At 34.4% G+C, this 22860-nt stretch overlaps 1 protein-coding gene across 7 annotated transcripts in view; it reads left to right on the top strand.

The window, feature by feature from the left end:
• The window catches only part of MAP3K7 (mitogen-activated protein kinase kinase kinase 7), a 47783-nt gene that overhangs the window by 5889 nt on the left and 19034 nt on the right, over window positions 1-22860 (top strand). For 4 of the 7 annotated variants that reach the window (XM_058019613.1, XM_058019608.1, XM_058019607.1 and 1 more), the window contains exons 2-12: window positions 5309-5419; window positions 7009-7074; window positions 7971-8016; window positions 8681-8819; window positions 10097-10221; window positions 13763-13891; window positions 15982-16112; window positions 16536-16617; window positions 17798-17949; window positions 18562-18721; window positions 21281-21361. In XM_058019613.1, the coding sequence (XP_057875596.1) occupies window positions 5309-5419; window positions 7009-7074; window positions 7971-8016; window positions 8681-8819; window positions 10097-10221; window positions 13763-13891; window positions 15982-16112; window positions 16536-16617; window positions 17798-17949; window positions 18562-18721; window positions 21281-21361 (1222 nt within the window). The remainder of the gene's footprint in view (window positions 1-5308; window positions 5420-7008; window positions 7075-7970; window positions 8017-8680; window positions 8820-10096; window positions 10222-13762; window positions 13892-15981; window positions 16113-16535; window positions 16618-17797; window positions 17950-18561; window positions 18722-21280; window positions 21362-22860) is intronic. The other 3 variants (XM_058019614.1, XM_058019610.1, XM_058019609.1) reach the window with 1 other exon arrangement.

Here is a 22860-nt window from a genome sequence, read left to right as displayed (position 1 = left end):
GTTGAATGAATGATGGAAAGTGTAGGAATATAATTTTAGAAGCTCTAAACTGTTGTTCATGGCTTCTTTTGGCACTTTTTTTAAAATTTAAGTTACATCTGCCATGCATTTCACATACGTGAAAAACTGAAAATATTAGTATACTTTATTGGTACTGCTGGAGCTCTGGTAGACAGACAGAGTAGAAGCAACTGAATTTTAAAATGTGAATCTTTTTTCTGTTTTTTAGAACACATAATAGAACATTTTTTTCCACTCTCTCTCATGTAGTATCTGGAGCTTGAGAGATCCAAACATTCAGTTTGCATACATCCCATTTCATTAGCAAATATACCAGTAAACAAAGCAATATTAACTTAAAGCCTGTTGTCATTTTGGAAGCACAGGTTTTGTTGGGTTTCTGGTTTTGGATTTTTGTAACTGCTTGTTCTGCTTTCCAAAATCGTAAATGAGCAGTCATACAGTAGATACAGCAAATCATGAAGTTAGTTCTCTAAAGAATACTATGTCTGCTAACCAGGGAGCTATTATATTTTATTGCTGTCTTATATATCCAGCAAGGTTTTTTTTAGAAATAAAAGCACTAAGTATCCAGCATGCAGAACTACCTTACATGGAAACTTTATGGATAAAGAGAAAAACTTTGCATTTTTATGTTTTTGAGTTAATAGAAAACTTGTGGAGTTTATGCAAAGTTGAAATTAATTTTTCCAAAGTTTTAACATTTGTTAGGGAATTATAGTGCATCTGAATAAATAGAGATGCATTTTTCTTGTTTTACTGGGGGAGGGGAAATTTTTGGTCATATCCCTTAGGACAAAATACATCCTTAAGCTCTTAACATATCTGCAGTCTCTATTTCCTGCATGATTTCTAGTCTACATAACTTACCAGTCAGTATAGTCTACATACTTACAAGTCAGTATCATGTATCTTTGTTTATGTACAGCATTTGATACTATTTGTACACAGAGACAGAGGTAATGCTTGTTCCAGGGTTCTTGTGTGGTTCATATTCTTTAAATAAGACTCTAAATACATTATCTGGAAAACATGCAAGTGGCACTGTCCTTCACCATGTCACTTTGTCGCACAGTAAAATGTAACTTTTTACTGGTATGTATTTTACAGGTAGAAGAATAAATTTTAATACACTTCTCAATCTTTGAACCTCTTTAAGTATTACTTCCAGTTTAAAATGGTTTGTGTCGTGTACCAAGTGTTTTTTGACAAACTTAATTCTCTTCTGTGATAAAGGTAGAAGCAGACTTGTTCTTACTCTATCTCTTATCTACCCTATATCTTCCTTTTTTTTCCTAGAAGATATTTAAAGAAACAGAATCTTTTACTAAAAGAATGTGTTTATTTTTAGATCATTTTCCAAATAAACACAGTGCTACAGATCAACTGCTGTTTATTGATTTGTTGTGTCAATAATTCCATTAACTGTGCTTCATATAATTCCGAATATGCGCTGTTGCCCAAGCATATGGTGTGGCACCAGCAGCAGGGGACAAGAAGGAATGAGCATGAAGAAACTAAAGTTCAGGCACTGCCTCCCTCCTGTGATATTAAGTTACCTAGTTCCAGCACGAGGTGCTGAAGGAAACTATATAGTGTTTAAACTGTTCTGACAATATCTAAGACTTACTCCTTTAAAGAATAAATTTAAGGGAAGAAAATTATATGTAAATGGATTCCACCACAAGCTGCATTCTGTCGATTATAAAGGGGTTTTTCTATGAGTAATATACTTTTTCCAGATTAAGTAGGAAAAGCACACTGAGTTTTCACATATGGGAAACCAATTTGTATTGGATCTGTCATTGTTTCTGATGGTTGCTCCTTTCATTTGCCATCCAAGAGCCTGAGCTGCTTTAATGGAGGATCAGCTCTTCTGTTTTCCCTGTATCCTAGGTAAATATTCACTGCATCCGTGTCCTCTTCTCAAGTTTAACCTTCTGCCTAAGCAGGCAACAAGTCACTGATAAATTGTTATGAAACCTTGACTGCATAATCATTTATCAAACTATTTTCACCAGTAATAAAATTTACATACTTGGTGGTCTCACAGCTTTCCATTACATAATTGAGGTTTAGATTGCCTGGTAGACTCTTCCTCTTGGTGCACAGCACAGATTTTTTTTTTTTTTTAAATTATTTTTTTCCAGTCATCAGTGGGACTTCTCAAATCTAATTCTTGGAATTTATTCCACTTTTCAGCTAAAACCCAAATATTGTGACATTCATGGCTCAATGTAAAACACCGCATGGGGCAGTATACTCGTTTCTGTGAGTCTCTTCAGTTATTAGAAATATTATTTAAAAATACAAGAGCATTAAAAAATAATGATTTCTTTAGTATATTAATTGGAAGTACATGTACCAGTTCTCAGGATGAAACATGCAAATAGTCATGAATTTTTCTGCAGGGAAGTAGTATGCGTTTATATTGATTTATGAGCTGAATTTACCATGTGGAATCAAATGGAAGAGATACATGGAGTTTCTTTTTTTTGTTATACATCTCAAAAATAAATATAAATAAAATGTATAAAAATATATGTAGTATATATTGCATATTGATAATATTAAAATAATATACATAATGTATATCGTGTATTTGTTTATATGGACATATACACATATACAAGGCTTTTCAGCAGGCAAAGATACAACTAGCCAGAAAAAAAGTAAGCCTGACCCATCACAAACTGTTGTAGGTAATTCAGGCTAAGTGGAAAAAAAAAGTCAAATTACTTCATTAAATTTTTAGACCAGTCTTTTAACTGACACATATGCACTGCTTTCAAATCACTCTTTTTGTTTCTGTCATTGGATTAAATGTAACAGAGTTACAGTTGAAAACTCTGAAAGCATGTGAGAGAAGGTATATTAAGAAAAGGAACCTTCTAAAAGGTGTCTCACAGAGACTTGAACCATTAGGCCAATTGTATCCACCTAGGATAATTCATTTTATGCCCATCTCCTTTTCCCTAAGTGAAAGGGAGTGTTCTTCCCACTCAGTTGGGTAACCCTGGTTGGATTTCTTCAGTGTAGGGGAGCAGCAGGTGTGGAACTAACTGTATTGCTTCTGCCAATACACTTCATCCTTCACAAGCTGCTCTGTGGCATCCTTCTGTCATTAACTCTTGTTAGTATTTCCCTGGTGCTTGCACTTACGTGCTCACTAATCACCATTTCTGTGAAATGCAGTCCTACAGCACACACACTGACTGATGAGATTTTCCTTATTCTGTAGGTCTGATCGTGTGCTGTACAAGATGGGTAGGGGCTTTGTAATGGAGAATTTTTGTGATGGTGGGGAGCCTGCCAGCCCCTAGAAAGTGAGCAATTTTATTCAAAACATGGTCTGAGAGAAAAGGAAATAACAAGGAAGACTGTTCAGGACTTTTATGTCTTCCAGTGACTCATTGTTTCCAATTTGTTTATATGTACTATTTTTGTAGGCTGCTCATCTATCATTCATGGCTTGGTGTTTCCAACCTCACGTGTGGAATGCAAGAAAATAGTTAGTGTGTGTTACGTCAGGACAAGATGTAAGAAGGCAACACAAAGTGCAAGGCACTTTGGCTGGGGGATGAGGTTACAATCAACAGGTTCTGTTCTTAAACAGAGCAGAATTGGGCATGTTCTGTGCATCTCCTGGGCATGTCTTATCACAGACTCTGTGATAAGAACCACTGCTGTGGAAAGTAAACGTGAGATGGCAGGAACTCCTGGAAGGCAAAGTGCATGCTGTAATGTAAAAGAGAAAAATATTTCTTACAGTAATAAGGAAACCAGAAGAAGAAAGTGCCTTTGATCACCATGGCTCTCGGGGGCAGCTCTACCTTATATCCACATGAAACTTTTAAGAAATACTAAACATAATTTCCCTCTTTCTGTCTTTCTTAATGTAAGATCTTGATGGGGTTTTTTAATTTATATTTTTCATCTCTTCACATTGGGGCCTTGATTGCAGACTTTCTCATATCCATCATGACAGTTTAGCAGGTCTTGAGTTATGCATATACAGCCCTTACCATCCCATTCCCAGGGGAAATCAGTTTCACTGTTTATTTATTTGGGAAGCACATAGTAAGAACCTAACCCAAGGATTACATAAATGGTAGTCAGCCCCTTGTTTCTCCTCCTCTCCTACTTCTCATCTTGCCTGCCCTGCATTTTTTGGATTTGGAGGAGCTCCTTTTCCTTCTGCGCCTGTGTGTGCCTTAGGTTTCCTCCTCTTCATCATTTTCTTTTGCCATATGAGTAACAACGTACTTGTCTGTGCTTTCCTGTAGTGGCTGCAGTCACTGCTTTGGCAATACCTTCATTTCAGTTTTACATCTCACATACATGTTTTGTCATTATTCCTGTATGTTGCCATTTTTCCTTTGAGGAATAATTAAAAGAAGTGGATTTTCAATTAAACATTATGTGTAATTCACCAGTAACTGAAAGTGACCTTCTTTCTATCCTGCTTTTTTTATTTCTATGCTTGGTTTCAAAGAGCTGCTCTAAATAATGGTGGTGTTCACAGCAAAGGTTAAGGATTACTTGAACACTATAGTATGCAGTAGCAGCTACTACTGCTTTTGCAACTTTATAGTGAAGAGTTATGACTCTTGTCTGGGGTTGTTTTTTTCCATAATTTTAGGCAATGTTATTTCCAAATAAGCTAGAAAGCAGACTTCAACAGAAATAGGGATAACTTAGTTCATAGACACTTTTTTGGAGGACTTGCAGGATAATTTACTGCTATCACACTCTTGAGTCATCTATGAGAAAATGAACTGATAACTTAGCACATGGAACATCTTGTCCCAATTTCATCATGGTCCTGTGCAGTTGTGTATACATTTAAATTTCAGAAGTCTTAGTTCCTGATTTTTTTAGCAAGAATGAACAAATAGAGCAGATAGGTGTCATTTCAGGGGTGAAACCTGAAGAGAAAAAAAATAAGGTCTCATTCCTCTAATTTTCTTCTGAGCAAATCTTGTTCTAAATAATTGATATTCTACTTTTCTGAGACACTGTCACTGCACATTAGTAATAAAATTTTTTTGTATATGTGTTTTCCAATTCTTGCCTAAATGATCTCTTGGGCAAGCTTAGCTAAGTCTAGTTATGCTTTAATGGCATAGTATTCAATTCCTACTGCAAAACTCGAGCCTGTGTATCTTCAGTTTTCTAAATTAAGGTTTTTTTCTTGTTAAATTAAGTTAAATTAAGTTTGTGAAGTCCTGTGCAGCGAATGAAACTGTTTCAAATTTTAACTCCAATGTTTTATATTTTGATCTAGGTTGTTGGAAGAGGAGCCTTTGGTGTAGTCTGCAAGGCAAAATGGCGAGCTAAAGATGTAGCCATTAAACAGATAGAAAGTGAATCTGAAAGAAAAGCCTTCATTGTAGAGGTACAGTATGTGTGATGGAAAATATAAGGTTTGGTAGAGCTTGTCTCATGAAATTCACGGGTGCACTCAGTGTACTAAAAGCTGTGTCTTTATCACAAGAGAAATGCTGCCAGTTCAGGCCTGGACCCTTGTCTTGCAGAGCAGGAGACCTGCCAAAGCACATTGCAGCTCCTTTAGTTTGCTTCTCATAAAAGCTGAAAAGCAAGAGTGTGGGAGAGACAGGGCACACAAGTAGGGAAATAACAGTTTTTAGATTCTGTCCCAGTGTGAAGTCAGGGTGCAGCTGGAATACCCACCAAAGCCTTGAAGCTGATTAACACTTCCAGAGGCCACAGCATAGGTTCTCCAGTTCAATCAGGTTGATATTTGAAACTGTTTCTGAGGTTTTTCAACGGTTCTAATGATTTGATAATTTTTTTTTCTTCTGTGCAAGTACATTGCTACCTTAAAGGCAATTACTGTTTTCATTCAATGTCTGCTTATTAAAAACATCTTAAGTAGTTCAGATACCCTGATAAACTTCCCAAGATACATAATATTTTCTAGAATCAAAAGCTTAGTTAAAATGACATATATTGTGACATGCTGCTTAGTATTTATTCAGTTATAGCTTAGAATGTTCAGGATACACAAGATATGTTAAAAATAAAACTCTTAAATTTCGAACTAACTTTTACAAAATGTGACACTAAAAGGGCTGAAAAAAACATGTTTGTGGTAGGCCTTTCTGTAAATATTTATATGTTGTTCATCATGATGGAAAGTTTTTAAGGTTATTAATTTGAGTCTGGTTTAATGCTGAGTAAATCCAATCAGTCTTCTGGGATTTTTGTGTTCAAAAGAGATCTGAGTAGATAATCCCAGAAATGCTTCAGTAATTATTGCTATTTGGGAAACCCTGCTCAGTGCAAGCATTGGTTGAAATATTTCATTCTGATTTTTTGGATCTTCTGAAAGTGTGTAGAAAAAATAGCATTTACTCCAAAGACAGTGTAAAGTACTTCAGCAGTTTGTGTACAGGGAAAAAATTCCTTTTTGCTTGCTTCTACTGTGTACTAGTAAAAAGATCCAAATGCAAAATAATGCAGTTGTCAGTACAAACAGTAAGAGGTTCATGGAACTGTGTCATTTTAATATTAAATTATTTTTTGGGGTTGTGGGCTTGGGGACTTTAGAACTTTTGTCCTCTATATTGTCAAAACAGAAATTATGATTCTGATTTTTTTAATTTAATCAGACAATTTTTATGTAGTCCCAGAATTGAAGGCTTCAGGAAGAGCACCAAATCTATAGTCATCATAGTTGCATAGTGCTTGTGTCCTGAGTGACTTTAGCCTGTATTTTAGACAAAAATACTTTCGTTAAACATAATTTCATAAAACTTTCTTTTAAAATACATGTCCACTTTGACACAAACCTATCTACATAAATTAAATGCAAAGAGTGACATAAATCTTGTAATTTGTGAAATCACCATCTGGAGTTATGCAGACATAGAAGACTGTACTTGCTGTTGTATTATTTATAGCTATGAAAATAAAGCATTAGCCTTTTTTTCCTGTGGTTTGAAACTCTGATTTGTCTTGCAGCTTCGACAACTGTCACGGGTAAACCATCCCAATATTGTCAAGTTATATGGAGCCTGCCTAAACCCAGTAAGTTATAGCTTATGTCAGTATGACAAAAGGTAACTTGCTCAACATATGCAAGCATCAATGCACAGAACATGTATTTTGTATTAAAAATGCATCTTTTATATATTTTTCATGTTTTAGCCATAATAAGGAAATACACAGATATGTAGGTTGGTTGGTATTTTCAGATATTTGTTTTTCCTTTCTAATGCTATAAAAAAATTAATTCTTTCAAGAACACCCCAAATCTGTTTCTCATCACCAGTTATAGTTCAGTTTGAAAAAATGGCATCTAGTCTATTACATAATGTAATTACATTCATATCTACAATCCTATTAATTGCAAATCAATACAAAAAGAAATGCAGTATCAAGACAAGACTGTGTCTTGTAAATCAGCTCCTATTTTCATACATGTAATTTTCTGGATTTACTTGCTTTCTGCCACAGCTGCAAACAGTCTCACAAATTCTCTAAGCAGAAAAGAGGGTACTGTGACAGGACAGATGTATCCTTAGCTAATTCTTGTATGGACTATTTAATTGCTTAAAATAATGCTGCATCCCTTTTCTTTCTTTGTACTAGTGAAATTCTTCTGGCATAGTATTTCACAAACTTTTTTTGTGAGCCACTAAAGGTATAAAGGACAATGAATTGCAGTTGGAAAACAGTATTTGCTTTTTAAGTCTGAGGAGGAGGAGGGAAGTCGTTCTTTTATTTTCTAACTTCCAGTGAGAACTAAGTGTTCTGATTTTTCTTACATGTAAATACATACATTTCAAACTGATGTATTTTCCATTAGCTTAGGGATGGGGGCTTTGCAATTGCTCTCAAAGAACCTCTCTTTCAGTTTACAAAAGCTATTTTCTGCCTCTGCATTGAAAATATGCCTATTTTTTTGTCCCCTTCCCCCAAAGGTGTGTCTTGTTATGGAGTATGCTGAAGGAGGTTCTCTATACAATGGTGAGTATCATTTCAGCTTCCTGGAGTTAAAGTGCTACTATTAGGGCAAACATGTAAACTACCAAGTTGTTTCATAAATATGAAATTCAGTAGAGACCATTCTTGGAGCTATTCAGAAGCCACCTGAACACAGTCCAGGGCAACTGGCTGGAGGTGGCCTGCTTAACCTGCTTGGTGGACTTCCAGAGATCTCTTCCAGCTATTATATGGTTCTTTGAAATTCTTAAAATAATGTAAGGAGAAAGGAGTGTGCATTTTAAAACATCTTTTCAGTTCACTGGTTTGTTCTTGATAGCAGTTTCTTATATTTTGTACAAGTAATGTAAGGTTTTCCAGTGGAACATCTGAAAAAATTCTTCCCTAATTTGTAAATTCCCTGGGCATTTGTTTAACATAGACTCTACCAGGGATAGCTGAGAATAAGCAACACTTTTCATATTGAATTTTAACATAAATTATTATGGAAAATGTACTAAAAAAGATGGAAAATATTTTGACATTTCTGTTATTTTAACAGTCTGCAGAAAGGTATTTTTAGTTCAGTAATGAGGTGTTGATGATTACTTAGATTCCATAGAGCTTTCTGACTGGTATTTTGTTAACTCCATTGTATCTGTTGTAATATGCAATAAAGTTCTTTTTAGTTTGTGCCTTTGTTTTGCAGTGCTGCACGGTGCTGAACCTCTGCCTCATTATACTGCTGCACATGCCATGAGTTGGTGTTTACAATGTTCCCAAGGAGTGGCATACCTCCACAGTATGAAACCAAAGGCTCTAATTCACAGAGACCTGAAACCACCAAAGTAGGTTTAGAGCTCTTTTTTCGTTTTTTCTTACAGTTGGATTTAAGATCATTTAGAATAGCTTTATTGCATTTAAAAGAAATACCTTTAATTGGTACTAACACTTAGATTAACTGTATTCCAAATGAAAGCTGTGCATATGAAACTTCAGTTGCAGAGTGATGATTTATGATACAGAAAACTAACTGTATTCAGTTACTTTCTGTTCAACTGGAAAAATACCCTGCTCTTGCAGGGTATGTGTTGTCATCTTTTTGCAGGGGTTCCATACTGTTGTCTTCCTATCACAGAAGTTTCATACCTTGGTGTTTCTCATGGTCAGCTCCTCAGAGCATTGACTCTTTCTTCTTCACAAAGTAGCCACTGACTCCAATTCTCTTCTCAACAGCCCATCCCACTCTTTTATAGCATCTTCTTCTCATTGGTACAGCTGTGGCCTGTTAAAGTCAGGCCTGTTCCTAATCTTTGATAATGGGCCCAGCTGCAACTTCTTAGGGGCAAGATTACTTTCTACACTATCTTTATTTTCTTATATTCTCTCCCCCTACCGATATCCATCATGGAAGAGGATTTTATTAGGAATAGGGCTTCTAATCAGAGGCATTTAAAATCTTCCAGTTTTGGAATGGTTGTGGTTGTGGTGTGATCTTTTTTGCCACATGGCCATCCTCCTTTATCCCCTCCTTCTGCTTTTTCCACTACCCCTGCCAGAAGCTCCCATCACTTTCCACCAAAACAAAATTTAATAGTTTCCTACCCAGTCAGTTTGTTATCCAGCTCATTTTACAGCTTCAGATCTGGCTCCACAGATTAGATAGAAACAGATATTTGAGGATCAGCAGAATCATCCCTTTTTGGTGGTAATTTGCAGTTATTACCAGATAAAATTATAATATGAAGCCACAATTTAAATCTTTAGTCCTTTCTTGTATTCCCCAGTTTTGATTTAGAGAGTTCACATGTAACTTCAAGTGCTTCCATTTAAATAAATAGCTACATTGATTGACATTGGTGGGAGTCTTGATTGCTCTTCTTTTGGTAAAATTGTTACAGCATTTGTTGGTTTTCAGCCCCTGGCATCTGAAAGTCTGCTTTTGTCAGTATATGCTTAATGGTTTACTATGGCTAAAGATATTTATTTAAGATCTAGCATATAGAAATGTTAATAAATTACATCATATATTGGGTTATTTTAAAGTATGTAATATGTTCGCATTAGACACAAACAACGTTCTTTATTTCCCAGACTATAAAATACTCTTTTTCTTTTTTGACAGTTTGCTCTTGGTAGCTGGGGGGACAGTTCTAAAAATCTGTGACTTTGGTACAGCCTGTGATATTCAAACACACATGACCAACAACAAAGGAAGTGCTGCTTGGATGGCACCTGAAGTTTTTGAAGGTAATAAAAATTCAGTGTTAATATTACATTTTCTTTATAGGGATGCAACTGTGAATTAATGTGGTGTAAGAATAAGAGCGTCATGTAGTCAATAAAGTTTACTAAAAACTGAAAGAGTTTTGGCAGAAGTCTAACATTTTTTAAAAAATCTCTACAAGTGTAAATTGTCAAATAATTGTGCAGAGGTTTGAAGAACAGCACTGAACAAATTCTCCTATGGTTTTACTAGATATTTATTTACGTGAAGATGTAGAACCTTTATTCGTCATTTACATAAGGAATACATTTAGACAGCAGCAGTTCCTTATTTTGTAAGTCAGTAAAATACAGCCAGAGGGCTCTTTCCCCACAGTTTTGCTGTTTCTAAGATTCTTAAATCATTTCTAACTCTTCTGTCATTTAAATACCCTGTCATTACTTTCACTCCCTACTCTGATTAGCTTTTAACTTTAGAATTTCCCTGTTAGTCTAAATTGAACATAATTGCTTTCTTTTTTCATCCCCCACTTTCTTGTAACTCCCATCTTCACCTGCTTTTTGTGTAATCTAGAGATTTGATGTACTTCCTCTTTCCTACATACTGAGGAACTTGTTAATACCAGTTAATGTGGTTATGTAGAAAAACAAGCTATTTCTTGGAGTGTAATTGGGGAAGACTGATGATACTTGATAATTAGATACCTATAATTGCTGCATGATTATCAAAGAAATAAACTCATAGATATTAAATTGCAGACTAAACACCTTTTAATCTGTCTGTACCTTAATTACCAATGCAATTTAGCAGTGGTCTGGAAGAGTCACCCTCCTGCTTTAGGAAGCAGGTGTCCTTGATTTGATATATTTGGCAAGTGCCGATGTGCAGCAGTGGTTTCCCAGATTCTGGATCCAGGTGACCTCTTTTCTTTTTACTGTCCTTATTCCAGAGACTGTCCATATACAGTTTTAATATTCCTCTCAAACATCACCTTTGGAACTTTTGTCCTGAAGGTACCATTTTCTTCCACATATTGCTTAGAGTACCAACTGGAGGATTATTTGTTTCACTCAAATGCCTGAAAATTTTCCATTATGTCATTTTATATTCAGGCACTTCCTCTGGTTTTTTAGCCAGGACTGCTTCTTTTCTTAACGCTTGTTTTCTATTAAATTAAATTGTATAAATAGGAGATTTTTTTTCTTTTAGAAATAAGCAATTGAATGATCACTGTTAAAGATAGATTTTTTTTTTCCATAAAAAATCTTAATATAAAATGAGTATAAATAAGTGTATTGTAATAGGGATTTGCAGTTCATATCCTAGTTCCTCTAGTGTATGAATCCAGCAAGGTAGAAAGAAACCTTGTATTGCAGATATTGTTGGACAGCACAAGAAGCCTTCAGTTTACAGTTGTTTTTATGTGCTTTTAACTGAAAGCATTTACTGATAAATAGACAAATCATTATAAAAACACAAGTATCAAGGAGAGGAAAGAATCTAGTATGATGCATCCTCTACAATGCAGCATATCAAATTACACTTAGAACAGTCATTAAACTACTAAAAATAACCACTTTAAATGGCAAAATTATTAAAAATTCCTTTGCTTGTGTTACTCCAGCAGAATTCAACAATGGAATAAAGGCTAATATTAATTTGATGCTGTTCTAGTACAAGGTTTCTAGGTGAGAACAATAAAGGCATGAAAAGCATCTGTTGCAGAACATGTTGCTTAGTGAACTAGTTACTGTAATATTAAGAATTTTTCCCCCATTTTAAACCTAAGGCTTTAGGGCACCTAAAGCCTTGTACAGTTCAAATAATCTAAATAAAAACAATATGCTATAGATCAGGATGAAATAAAAGAGAGCAATTCTGATATAAGAACTCCCATTAGAAGAAACTTTTTAAAAGAATTAAATTGCTTTGGGATAATAAGGAAAAATACAGAATACTTTCTCACTTCTTTTGGACTCTCACTTTTCAGAATTAGTCCAAGACTTCTCAGCCATAAAGTAGAATTCCATTGCTCAAATAGGGGAATAGTACTACTTTAGTTTTATAGGCTGTGTGCTACAGAAGTTCTGTGACTGCATAGATGAGACTATTTTGCTTTCCTTAGTGATCTGCCATTGTTTCCATGACTTTTTTTCCCCAACATTTTTGAAAATAAGCTGACTGATAAAGCTGACTTTTTCTTCTTCATACCTTTTGAACTCATTAGCCACATTCAGCTACTTTGATACAGGTGTAAAGAGTTTTTGAGATCCATATTCTTAGAGAGTTTTGTAAAGTCCAAATTAGTGCCTTCACTTAAAGAGGGCTTGTGGCTCATGCTGCAGCCTGTTTCTTGTGTTTGCCTTGCAAACTGGCTGGACTGGAAGAATGACCAGAGAACAGGCTGTTGGCCTTGCAGTTTGTCAGAGGTAGGGGGGCAGAGGAACTTGGCTCCCAGGTGGTGGATGGAGCCTCTTGCAACTATTGCTATATGGTGGGTATTCACATGGAACTAGACTTCTTTAATTCCACTGTTACTGAAATGATTAGTCTGAATAATACTTTCTGATTAGGGATAAACAAAAAAAATCTTTTGGCCAATATATGCCAATTTTAATCCTTGTTTGAGGATAGGTGAGCAAATTTCCTATAATTCATATTCACACATATATATTCTTATGTCATTAGCCATTCACATTTCTTAGCATTTGCATGAGTTATGGTTGCAAAGCATACATTCTTTCTTTGTAGCCTCTGAACATTTTTATTTATTATTCTATATCTCCAACCTGTCCTCAGCACCTTAGGAGTCTTAGAAATATTGAATTTATGGTCAAAGAATTTTAATTAAGTAATGACATTCCAAAAAGAATAAGAATAATAAACAAGGAGGAAATAAGATGGCAAGGAATTGAGGACTCTCCTGTTTTGTTCATATGGTAACTTAGTTGTTCTTCTGAAGACCTGTAATTAATTAAGAGTAATGGATATAACAGACGTTATTGGCTGGCATATTGTGACTAAGGTTGGAAGAAGTGAATTGAAGAATATTTAGAGGAAGCAAACATAATCAATTAAACCCTGAATGCAAGAGATTTTTAAAACCTAATAAATTGCTGTTTATATCATAAAGAAAAGTGATGCATTTTATCATTTCAAGATGACTCCAAATGGAAAGGATTGATTCCCAGAGAGGGACATTCTTAACAGTCATACTGTCAAGTGATTTCAGATTTAAGTTAGCATGAATCAGTCAGCTTTAGAAAACTGTTATTTCTCAGCAAACTAAATGTGAAGTGGAAGTAAGTATGTAAAGCTATTTATTTATTTATTGGAGCAAGCTGGCCAGGGGAGTGGTGGAGTCAGCATCCCTGGAAGCATGGAAGAAGTGACTCAGCATGACACTTAGTGCTGTGGTTTAGTGGACATCATGGTGTTTAGTGAAAGGTTGGATTCAGTGATCTTGGAGCTCTTTTCCAGCCTGATTCTATGATCTGCTCAAACTATTTCTTTTTGACATGTTACATAGAAAAGAGTCAAATTATATTGATGGCTTTCTTCCAGGTAGCAATTACAGTGAAAAATGTGACGTTTTCAGCTGGGGTATTATTCTCTGGGAGGTAATCACCCGTAGGAAACCTTTTGATGAGATTGGTGGTCCAGCTTTCCGGATAATGTGGGCAGTTCACAATGGTGAGTTGAAAATACTTTATTTGAAGTTGTGTATATGACCTATAAGTTTGCTAAACATTCTTAACTGTACAGCTTTAAATTACTGGCGTTTCCATTTTGTGCATTTTTGTCAATGCACAAAGACTAAATAGATACTGCCACTTTGTGTCAGTGTGGCTTTTGATTTACTTGGCTGCTACAGTGTAACTGGTGTATGAACGAAGGATAAAGAGTAATGTCCTCGTTATTACAACATTCCATTTTAAAAGTGATCTGAGAAAAACCTCTTACCTGACTGAATGATGGTTTTATTAGCTGCATTGTCTTTCTTTTACTTTTTTTTTTAAATTGGATGTTTACAAGAAATGTGTAACTTTAAGTAACTTAACCTGTGTTTATAAATCTTAGAAACTATGAAACCTCCTCCAGGAACATTAGGCATTAAACATGTTATTTTTGTTTTTCATCTCTCGTGTTTTGGGGTTTGTTTTTTTTTTATTCTGTTGTTTGAATGGTTTTACCTTTATGCCTAGGTACCTGCACTCATGGAGCAGCACTCTACTGTGCTAGGTGCTATGCAGAACAGGTTTTCAGGAGCTTAGACTATGAACAGGACACAGTGGTTGTGTTCAAATGGACTGCTTTCTTTAAAGCAGTAGTGTAACATTGGTCAGTGTAGTAGAGTAAGCTGTAGTATCTTCATGCTAGAGGTGTAATTTCTTTACTGCTGCGTTTTTAGGTACTATGGCAAATTTCTTGAGTAATAAAGTAATGATAGTGAAGTAGTTCACTGAATATCTGCAAAGAGTTTCTGCCATTTGTGAGAGACAACATCAAGGCAAGCGCCAACTTTTTGGAAGAAAAAATTAGCAAACAAGCAATGAAGGCTGGTACTCTGCCTGAGTGTCATTGCTTCAGTGGTAAATGATAGAAGCATAAGGTGGGCACAGGCATATCCTATTCAAAGAACAGAATGGGGCAGACAGCGACAGAATCAATTAATATTATAGTCTTAATAATGCATATAGAGAGATGTTTGCAAATGCCATTTTTGAGTGAAGAATGAGATTCTCCAGTTTTTCAAGGACACTGGCTGTTGAGCTTGAGTGATGTGTGCCTTGCATAAAAGCATTTACTGTAAAACTAAGTGTAAATCTAGTACTAAATTTGGAGGCCTCAGTAAGGTGTGGGAGTATACCTTAAAATTCACTGTCTCTACCTACTTTTGCTTTAAAATTTTATCTTCTTTATCTTTTTCCATTTCCTTTTTCTTAAGAAGGAAAGTTAGTGCACTTCATCTCACTTAAAACTATTGTGGCATTCTTACTTCATGTATTACTTGTTCTGTTTAATATATTCTTGAATACTTACTACTTTCTTTGCAAACCGTCCCTATATCACATCTATCCAGCACAACTGGTTGTCCATTAGTTGTTCTCATAGAAATTGTAATAAGAGGAGGAACTTGAAGCAAAAAACAGCTGAATATTTATACAATAGTTGAAGTAAAATGTTATTAAAAATGAGTATAGACCATGAAAAAGTCACACAAAATTGGTAGTTCCAGGGCCTGATAATTTTTCAGGATGTTCTTAGGTGTAGCTTTCAAAAATACTTTAAGTCTTTTGGGTTTTTCTGTTTGTTTGGGGTTTTTTTGTTTTGTTTTTGTTTTTTTTTTTTTTAATTTTGTTTTTTGTTTGTTTGGGGTTTTTTTTTGTTTTGACTTTTTTTTTTTTTTCTTGTGAATACAGCATTAGGAACCAAAGACTGTTACTACTTGCTTTCTAATTTGGCCTAGAACTTTATTCTTCAGAAAGAAGTAACATTTCATTAGCCTTTGTAATATGCTGTATTTGGTCAGTCAGTGAATGTATTCAAACTTGTACTGAAGGAAAAGTTTGATTTTTTTTCTACTGCTGCTGTGTAGTGCAAAGGAACTTTTCTTGTCAGTTTTTTATTTGGAAGAGAGAAAATTAAGTACAAGCCAGTTCATCCATATTACTATTAGTTCTGCATTTTCCTTTATTTATATAGCAAAATACTGGAGCAAGATCAGACACCTTCAGTTGTTTTAGAGTCTGTTTAAAAGTGTTTTCTAATTTCAATTGCAGGTACTCGGCCACCACTGATCAAAAATTTACCTAAACCAATTGAGAGTCTGATGACCCGTTGTTGGTCCAAGGATCCCTCACAACGGCCATCCATGGAGGAAATTGTTAAAATAATGACACACTTGATGCGGGTATAAAAATTTATTTAAGTATTTTAAGCATTTCTTAAACTATTAAAATGGAAAATTGATGTACAAAAAGTATGCTTTTCGTCCCACTCCAAAGGTGGGCTTGCGTGTTTTCTTTTGCCTCTCTGTTTTGACAAATATTACCAAATTATTGAAGGGAAATAATTAATCTTATATACATATATATATGTTTATATTTCCTCTTTGAAGGAGTATAATAACTCATAATAGATTTGAGAAAATAAACAAAGTCATAAGTGTATCTAATGTATTACATTATTAAAAACAATCACATTTACTTATCTTCTAAATAAATTATTATAAATGTAATATATAATTTACACTTATAAATTATGAGGTACTATTTAAATCATTTTAAAACAATTGTAATTACTTTTTAATTAAATAATTACTGGTTTTTCACAGTACTTTCCAGGAGCTGATGAACCTCTGCAATATCCTTGCCAGTATTCAGATGAAGGCCAAAGCAACTCTGCCACTAGCACAGGTACATTTGTATAAGTTAGAGAAAAAGAACAGTAACATGAAATGATGCAGATAGATTGTAAAGCATGTTCTTACATTGATTTTGAACTCAAAATGGAAAATACTTCCAAAATCTTAAACATCAGCAGACTCCATTTATTTTGTTAATACCTCATACTTAGTGTTCTCAGTCAAATGGTTTTGCTGAAGTGTACTTGTAATGAAGAAAAAGCTTATAATAAAAGCTGTCTCCCAATGCTGGGTTTAATGTCTCCATTTTTTCCCCATGTATTTTGCTAGCAATTGACACTCTTTTACTCATATGTAATGTTTAGGAGTTGTCAATTTAAAATGTTTCACTATTCTTGAAAGCTGCATCTGATTTAAGTTGCAATCTCCACGATTCAAACTTGCATTTGTTTTATGATAAGTTGCATGTAAATACAGTAATTTAAAATAAGTGCAAGAAAAATCACTAGAAATTTCATTGGATGGAACAAAATGGGGGCTAGATTTTCAGGTAGTTTCGCCCTCAAAGAAATCTTTTTTTTAATAATAGTAAAAAATCATTTCGTGTTCTCATTGTTTAGAGTACATTTTTTTCCACTTAGGTAGTTTTTTTATTTTACATGTCTCCAGCTTCCTCTGCTTGGTTAAATTATTTTCTATCACCAAAGAAATTGCTGCTATTTTGGATAAAGCTTTACTGACTACTTTGCAGCTTAGTGATCTTTATATTAAAAATATATTTGCAGCTTTAGCATTTTACTAACTTTAGTAGTTTTTCTTCACCTCTCAGCACATGATTTTAAGTCAAATTATCACATCAAACCATGAATAGATACTGGCTGATATTTTTCAGGTGTTTGGGCTGCTCTGTAGTTAATGATGGTCTTTGTCATTAATTGTGAATGAGGTTGCTGTTATGTTGTTAATATAACAGCTACCCTAAAAATTTCAAAGAAAGGTAAAGATTGACTTCAGAATGTTATCATACTATTTAGATACACATCCTTTTTTCACTCCTCTTGCTTCTTATACTAATTGATCTGTAGCAGTCTTGCTACTTGTCTTTCATTAAAAGTTTTTTAAAGTGTTGCTTTAAAGGCAAGTTAGACATCTGAGAGCTTTGCTGTGAAGAGATGCACTTCAGTATTTTTAGTGGACATTCTCAAATGCTTTTCCTTGTTCCTGCTTTCTAGGTTCATTCATGGACATCACTTCTACAAACACAAGTAACAAGAGCGATGCTAACATGGAGCCAAGTGACTTCCAAGGAGCTTCTACCAATGACACTATTAAACGTTTAGAATCAAAATTGGCACAGCAAATCAAAAATACAGCCAAGCAGCCGGTGAGCCAACGGGTGCAATTTTGAGCCATAGTAAAAAAATGGACATGGGTAGACCTCAGTGTTGTGTCTGTTTTGAAACATGTGTCCTCATTCAAAATAGTGCAAAATTGAATCCAGTTAGTTATAGGAGAAGAATATAGAGGAAAAGGGACAGAAAAATGTTGTACAGTGCCAAAAAGTTAAACTGGAAGGCTCTAATTTTAATCTAATAAATCCCTTTAAATACATCTCCAATGTATTTAAAGGGATTTGTTAGATTTAAAAAGTATGTTTGAGAATTGTTGCCTTGATTTATAATCAAAATACTAGTATGACATGAAGGGATTAAACATTTTAGGTGAATTTTGAAGTACAATTCAAGCAGAATGGAAAAATACAAAGATTCTCTTATGACAATATTGGCCTAATTCTGCTGATTTTTTTATCTGTGTGAAGTTAGATTGTTTTCAAAGCTGCAGATATTTCATTTGTTTATACCAATTATTGCCATTTATTGTGTTATGAATTTTAAATCTTGTCCCTTTGAAAATGCATACTGTAGAAACATACTGGTGCCTACTATGGAGGGGCTTGTGCAGAATTTTCTTCTCACGAGGTGTGACTGTTAAACAGGGTGACCCTGGCCGTTTGAGTTTGCCCCCATCCCGTGGGAGCAGCGTTGAGAGCTTGTCGGATGTTCGCGCACGACCACCGTCCGCCCTTGTTTCCGGAGAAGCCAAAAGGATGAGCGCTGACATGTCTGAAATAGAAGCAAGAATAGCTTCCATCACAGGTAAAATTTAATGATGTTTGGGGAGTAGACTAAAGAACTGGAAAGAAATAAAGGAGGAGGAAAAATGTAAAACATGCATAGTCTTACACAAAATTGACAACAGTAGCTATATGAAAATACTTAAAGTTTTCCTGTAGTCTTGATTGTCCTTTATTAATTGTGGGGGGAAAATGCCTTTATTTATGGTTATGCACTCAGCAAGACTGAGTATTTTAATTGAGTATTTAAAAAGTTTTAGAGATTTTGTTGAATTAGATTTTTACCTTTTTTAAAAAAGCGTTATGAGACTTCTAAATATCAGTCCTATTCCAAATGCACAACTTTCTCCTTTTTATCTGAAATAGTTATTTCATCTCTGCTAGCATAATTATTTATATAGTAACATATTCTTCAGGGTTGGCTCTATAATACTTTTGAAATTAAAAGGCAGGTTTAAAGTTCATGTTCCCAAATAAGTGTAAAAATCCACTGTGACAGATTTCAAAATGAGAAACATAATTAGATTTTATTCACCCGGTTAAGAAAGCATTGTTGTCTTTTGTTAAAAAGAAGCTACAGGTGTTTTGCCAGGTTTCCTTCAGATATAAACTGTCATCTCTAAATCATTGAGAGAATTAGAATTTATCTGTACGTATAAATACATAATTTTATGGTGAAAGCAATCTTGATTCATCCCAGAAGAGTGAATTAATAAAAATGTGTACACTTGGCAAACACTTTCTTGTCTCTTTTCTTCATCAAAGATACTGTTTGTTAATATATGTAAACTTCAGGTTTTAAGTTCCATATGTGAAAGTTTTTTGTGTTTTGATATATAAGCACAATTTTAAATAATTAAACAAAATTACTTTGGTTAGTTCAGGGTTATTTAGCTGTTTGAGTACTTTTATACCAGTATTAAAATTAGGGTAGTTGAGTAGCTGCAATTAGTAAGAAATTACACATCCAAATTCTGGCTTTCTTGTGCACCATGGCTATTTCATTTTTGTTCTTCATTGTGTTATGGTTACTCCAGGATCTTGTTTTATTAAATACTGAGGTACTGAAATAATATTTATCTTGCCCTATTTTTTTTTTACTTTAATGTTTTTTTTTTAAAGCCTTATTCCAAAATCTGTCTATTGTATTGTCAGTCTTTGACTGGATGACTGTGTAGCACATCTCACCCTGAATATCTATAAAGGTTTCTTAACACAGAAGGCAGCTGTGTACTTACCTGGTAATAACACTGTGCTGGTTTTATTTTAAAACATGTCAGGACTCACTTTGGTCACTGACATTCTTAATGATTGACATTATCAGAGATAGCCTGGCCCTCCTTTGTAAGAGTTTTTAATTTTCCTAGTTTGTCTTCTTTAAGTACATTGCTCTGAAATAATAATTACTATTCAGAATAATCTAAGGGCTTTTTGGTGGTTTTTGTTATGACTGAAGGGTTTCTTTTTCTTGAAATAAAAGTACATATTGAACATACAATTTTTGGTTTGGGGTTCTTTGGATAATTTTTGGGAAATCACTTCCTGCAGTACTGGACTATGAGAAATTAGGTCAAGCACATCTGACCATAACTTTTTCAAAAAGAGGTGAAACAGCACTGTATTGGTTTCTTTTTTTAATCTTGTTAACCATGTGACAGAAATAATATGCTGTGAACCTGAAAAAAATTGCATGGCTGGGTGAGGATTGGGCTGTTGTTAAATCAAGTTGAAAATGATTTAATCTTGTTCCATCGTCCTCTGGATTAATTGTAAGAGCAAATCATGTAATGCACATCACCATCACTTACTGAGACAGGTATGCTACAATGTTCTACCCTCTGGAGATGCATTCAGATTTTTCTCTAAATAGGAACTATTTATCTTAAACTACAGAAGTGGTGAAATAAAAAAAAAGTACAATTAGATTTTATTTCAAGGTGTATAGTGTTTCTTGAATATTATTCAAAAATTTAAAAATTGGTAGTTATATCCAGTTTTCAGAACAAAAAATCTTCACTGGAAGGACAAAAGAGTAACTGGCAGGAATGATTATCAAATATAGTAAAAGTAAATATTTTTTCAGAGATAGATAAGATTTCCTTTGAAAGGAGGTGATTTAAAGAAGCAGAAGTACCTAGCTATTAGACTTTTTAATAAAATAGTTTGTGCCTAACACTAAAGAGAAAATGTTAGTTATGTTCAGGCAGTCAAGTTGTTTTCGTTTTTTTTCTGAATGTATAGGTGAATTGAAATTATTTAATTTGTTTTCTGTTTGGATAATTACATTTGGTTTTCCCTTCTGTGTTGCCATGCTGCTTTCTGTGTTTGACTTTTGTGTTGCTAACTATAACTAATTACACTGTGTTGTAATGATGGCTAGTTCTGCATTTTTTGCTTTTTAACAGTTGCTTTACTATGTGTAAGCATGAGTGGAAGGCAATGCAGTTTATTCTGCATGACACATTTTTGCATGAACTCTAGTTTAACCAAATATATGAAAAATGCAGTATTAGGAATTTAATAATTTTGCTCTTGCCGTTTTAGTGTTTTGCATGTGTATTGTATATGTGTATTTTTTCAGCCTATTCCAAGCCTAAACGAGGCCATCGTAAAACTGCTTCATTTGGCAACATTCTGGATGTCCCTGAGATCATCATACCAGGTATCGCAGACCAGGTGAACGGGTCAGTTGGTAAAGATGCCGGAATAATGATCAGACTGCTGAAATACTTCTTGCTCCAGTTGCTTTAGGGCAGGCCCAGAAATTATCCCACTAACTTTTTCATAATGCTTCAGTAAAGAGGAGCATGATATTTTATTACAAACTTACTTTTATCAGTAAATTGTTCAGTCTTCTAATTCAAATTTACTTCTGCTGATAAAGGATGTTTTCCCTTAAGATCTTGATGTTCAGAGTCTTATAGAGGAAAACTGTATATGCAGTCTTGTATTACAGTACGTCATTTGGTGAAAATTGAACTAAAAGTTGAAAAATTCCTGTCTAGGTAATTGTTTTGCCCTGATCTTTGTTGTGTTTAGGCTCCCATTTTTAATCAGATCATAGTGGAAAGAAAACCTAAGATAAATGATGTACAGAACTTTAAATCCATGTGATATTTGTGATTAAAACATTAACACTTAGTCTGTGTAATTCTTATATTTGAGTACAGTTTTCTAGGGCTAAAATGTGTGTGCATGAGGTTTTACTGTTGTGTTTAAGTTAATGCCAACTAAAATTACTAGGAGAGGCTTTTGATAGGAAAAGAATTAATATAATCAGGCACCATGGATGGGAATATCATTTGGGAATTTAATGAATAATTCTCATGTATTCCAAGTCTTTTTTTAGTTAGTAGAATGACATTTTTCTTTCTTTCATTTCATACTTCTCAAAGCCTAAAAATAAGTATAATCAATCCCAAACTGTGATAGGCATACCATTAACAGTATGCAAGTCACTTCAGAGTGATATGTCAGGAGCAGAAAATGAGGAAATGTGAGTGAAAGTATCTAGGAATCCACTTAAAACCATGGCCCTCCTCTTCTAAATTTCTGTCATCTGAGGAGGTTTCCTTGTATATATTGATATTGTTAGGTATTAAAAAGTTGAATGCAAAAGATAATTTTGTACAAAGGTTTCTTTCAAATAACTTTATTGAAGGTTATAGTAAAAATACAGAATATGAGAAAGTAGATTCCAAAGAGCAATAACACCCATGAAAAAGCAAACCTCTTTGGCACTGAGGCTAACAAATTGGCAAGAAAGTTTACTAGAGTAGCTTTCCACTGTAACTCTCAAGCAGTCCTGGCCTGCACTGACATAAACGAAATCCTGAGAAAGAAGGAAAGCAAAAGTAATGGACATCTGTCCAGTTTCAGTGTTAACTCATGATGAGAGCCTGGTAAATAAACTCTAGAAGCTAATGAGTGCCTCTTGTCTCCATACACTCACTGTCTGTCCATAAAAACATGAGGCTTCCAAGAAGCTTTGAAACTTTTAAGCAATAATGAAGAAGTCAGTGAAATAAAATACAATGTTGTTTTCACAAAACAAATTGTATTGTACCAGTCTATTGGTTTCTTAGGCAGAGGCAGTCATTAAAAATTCTTCACCTGGTCTATTTTAATTGAACTTGACAGGATGGGAATTTCAAGAATTTG

This window comes from Melospiza georgiana, chromosome 3 (assembly GCF_028018845.1).
Source record: "Melospiza georgiana isolate bMelGeo1 chromosome 3, bMelGeo1.pri, whole genome shotgun sequence".
NCBI lineage: Eukaryota > Metazoa > Chordata > Aves > Passeriformes > Passerellidae > Melospiza > Melospiza georgiana.
Note: the sequence above shows the minus strand (reverse complement) of the source record. Positions and strands in the feature narration are given on the sequence as shown.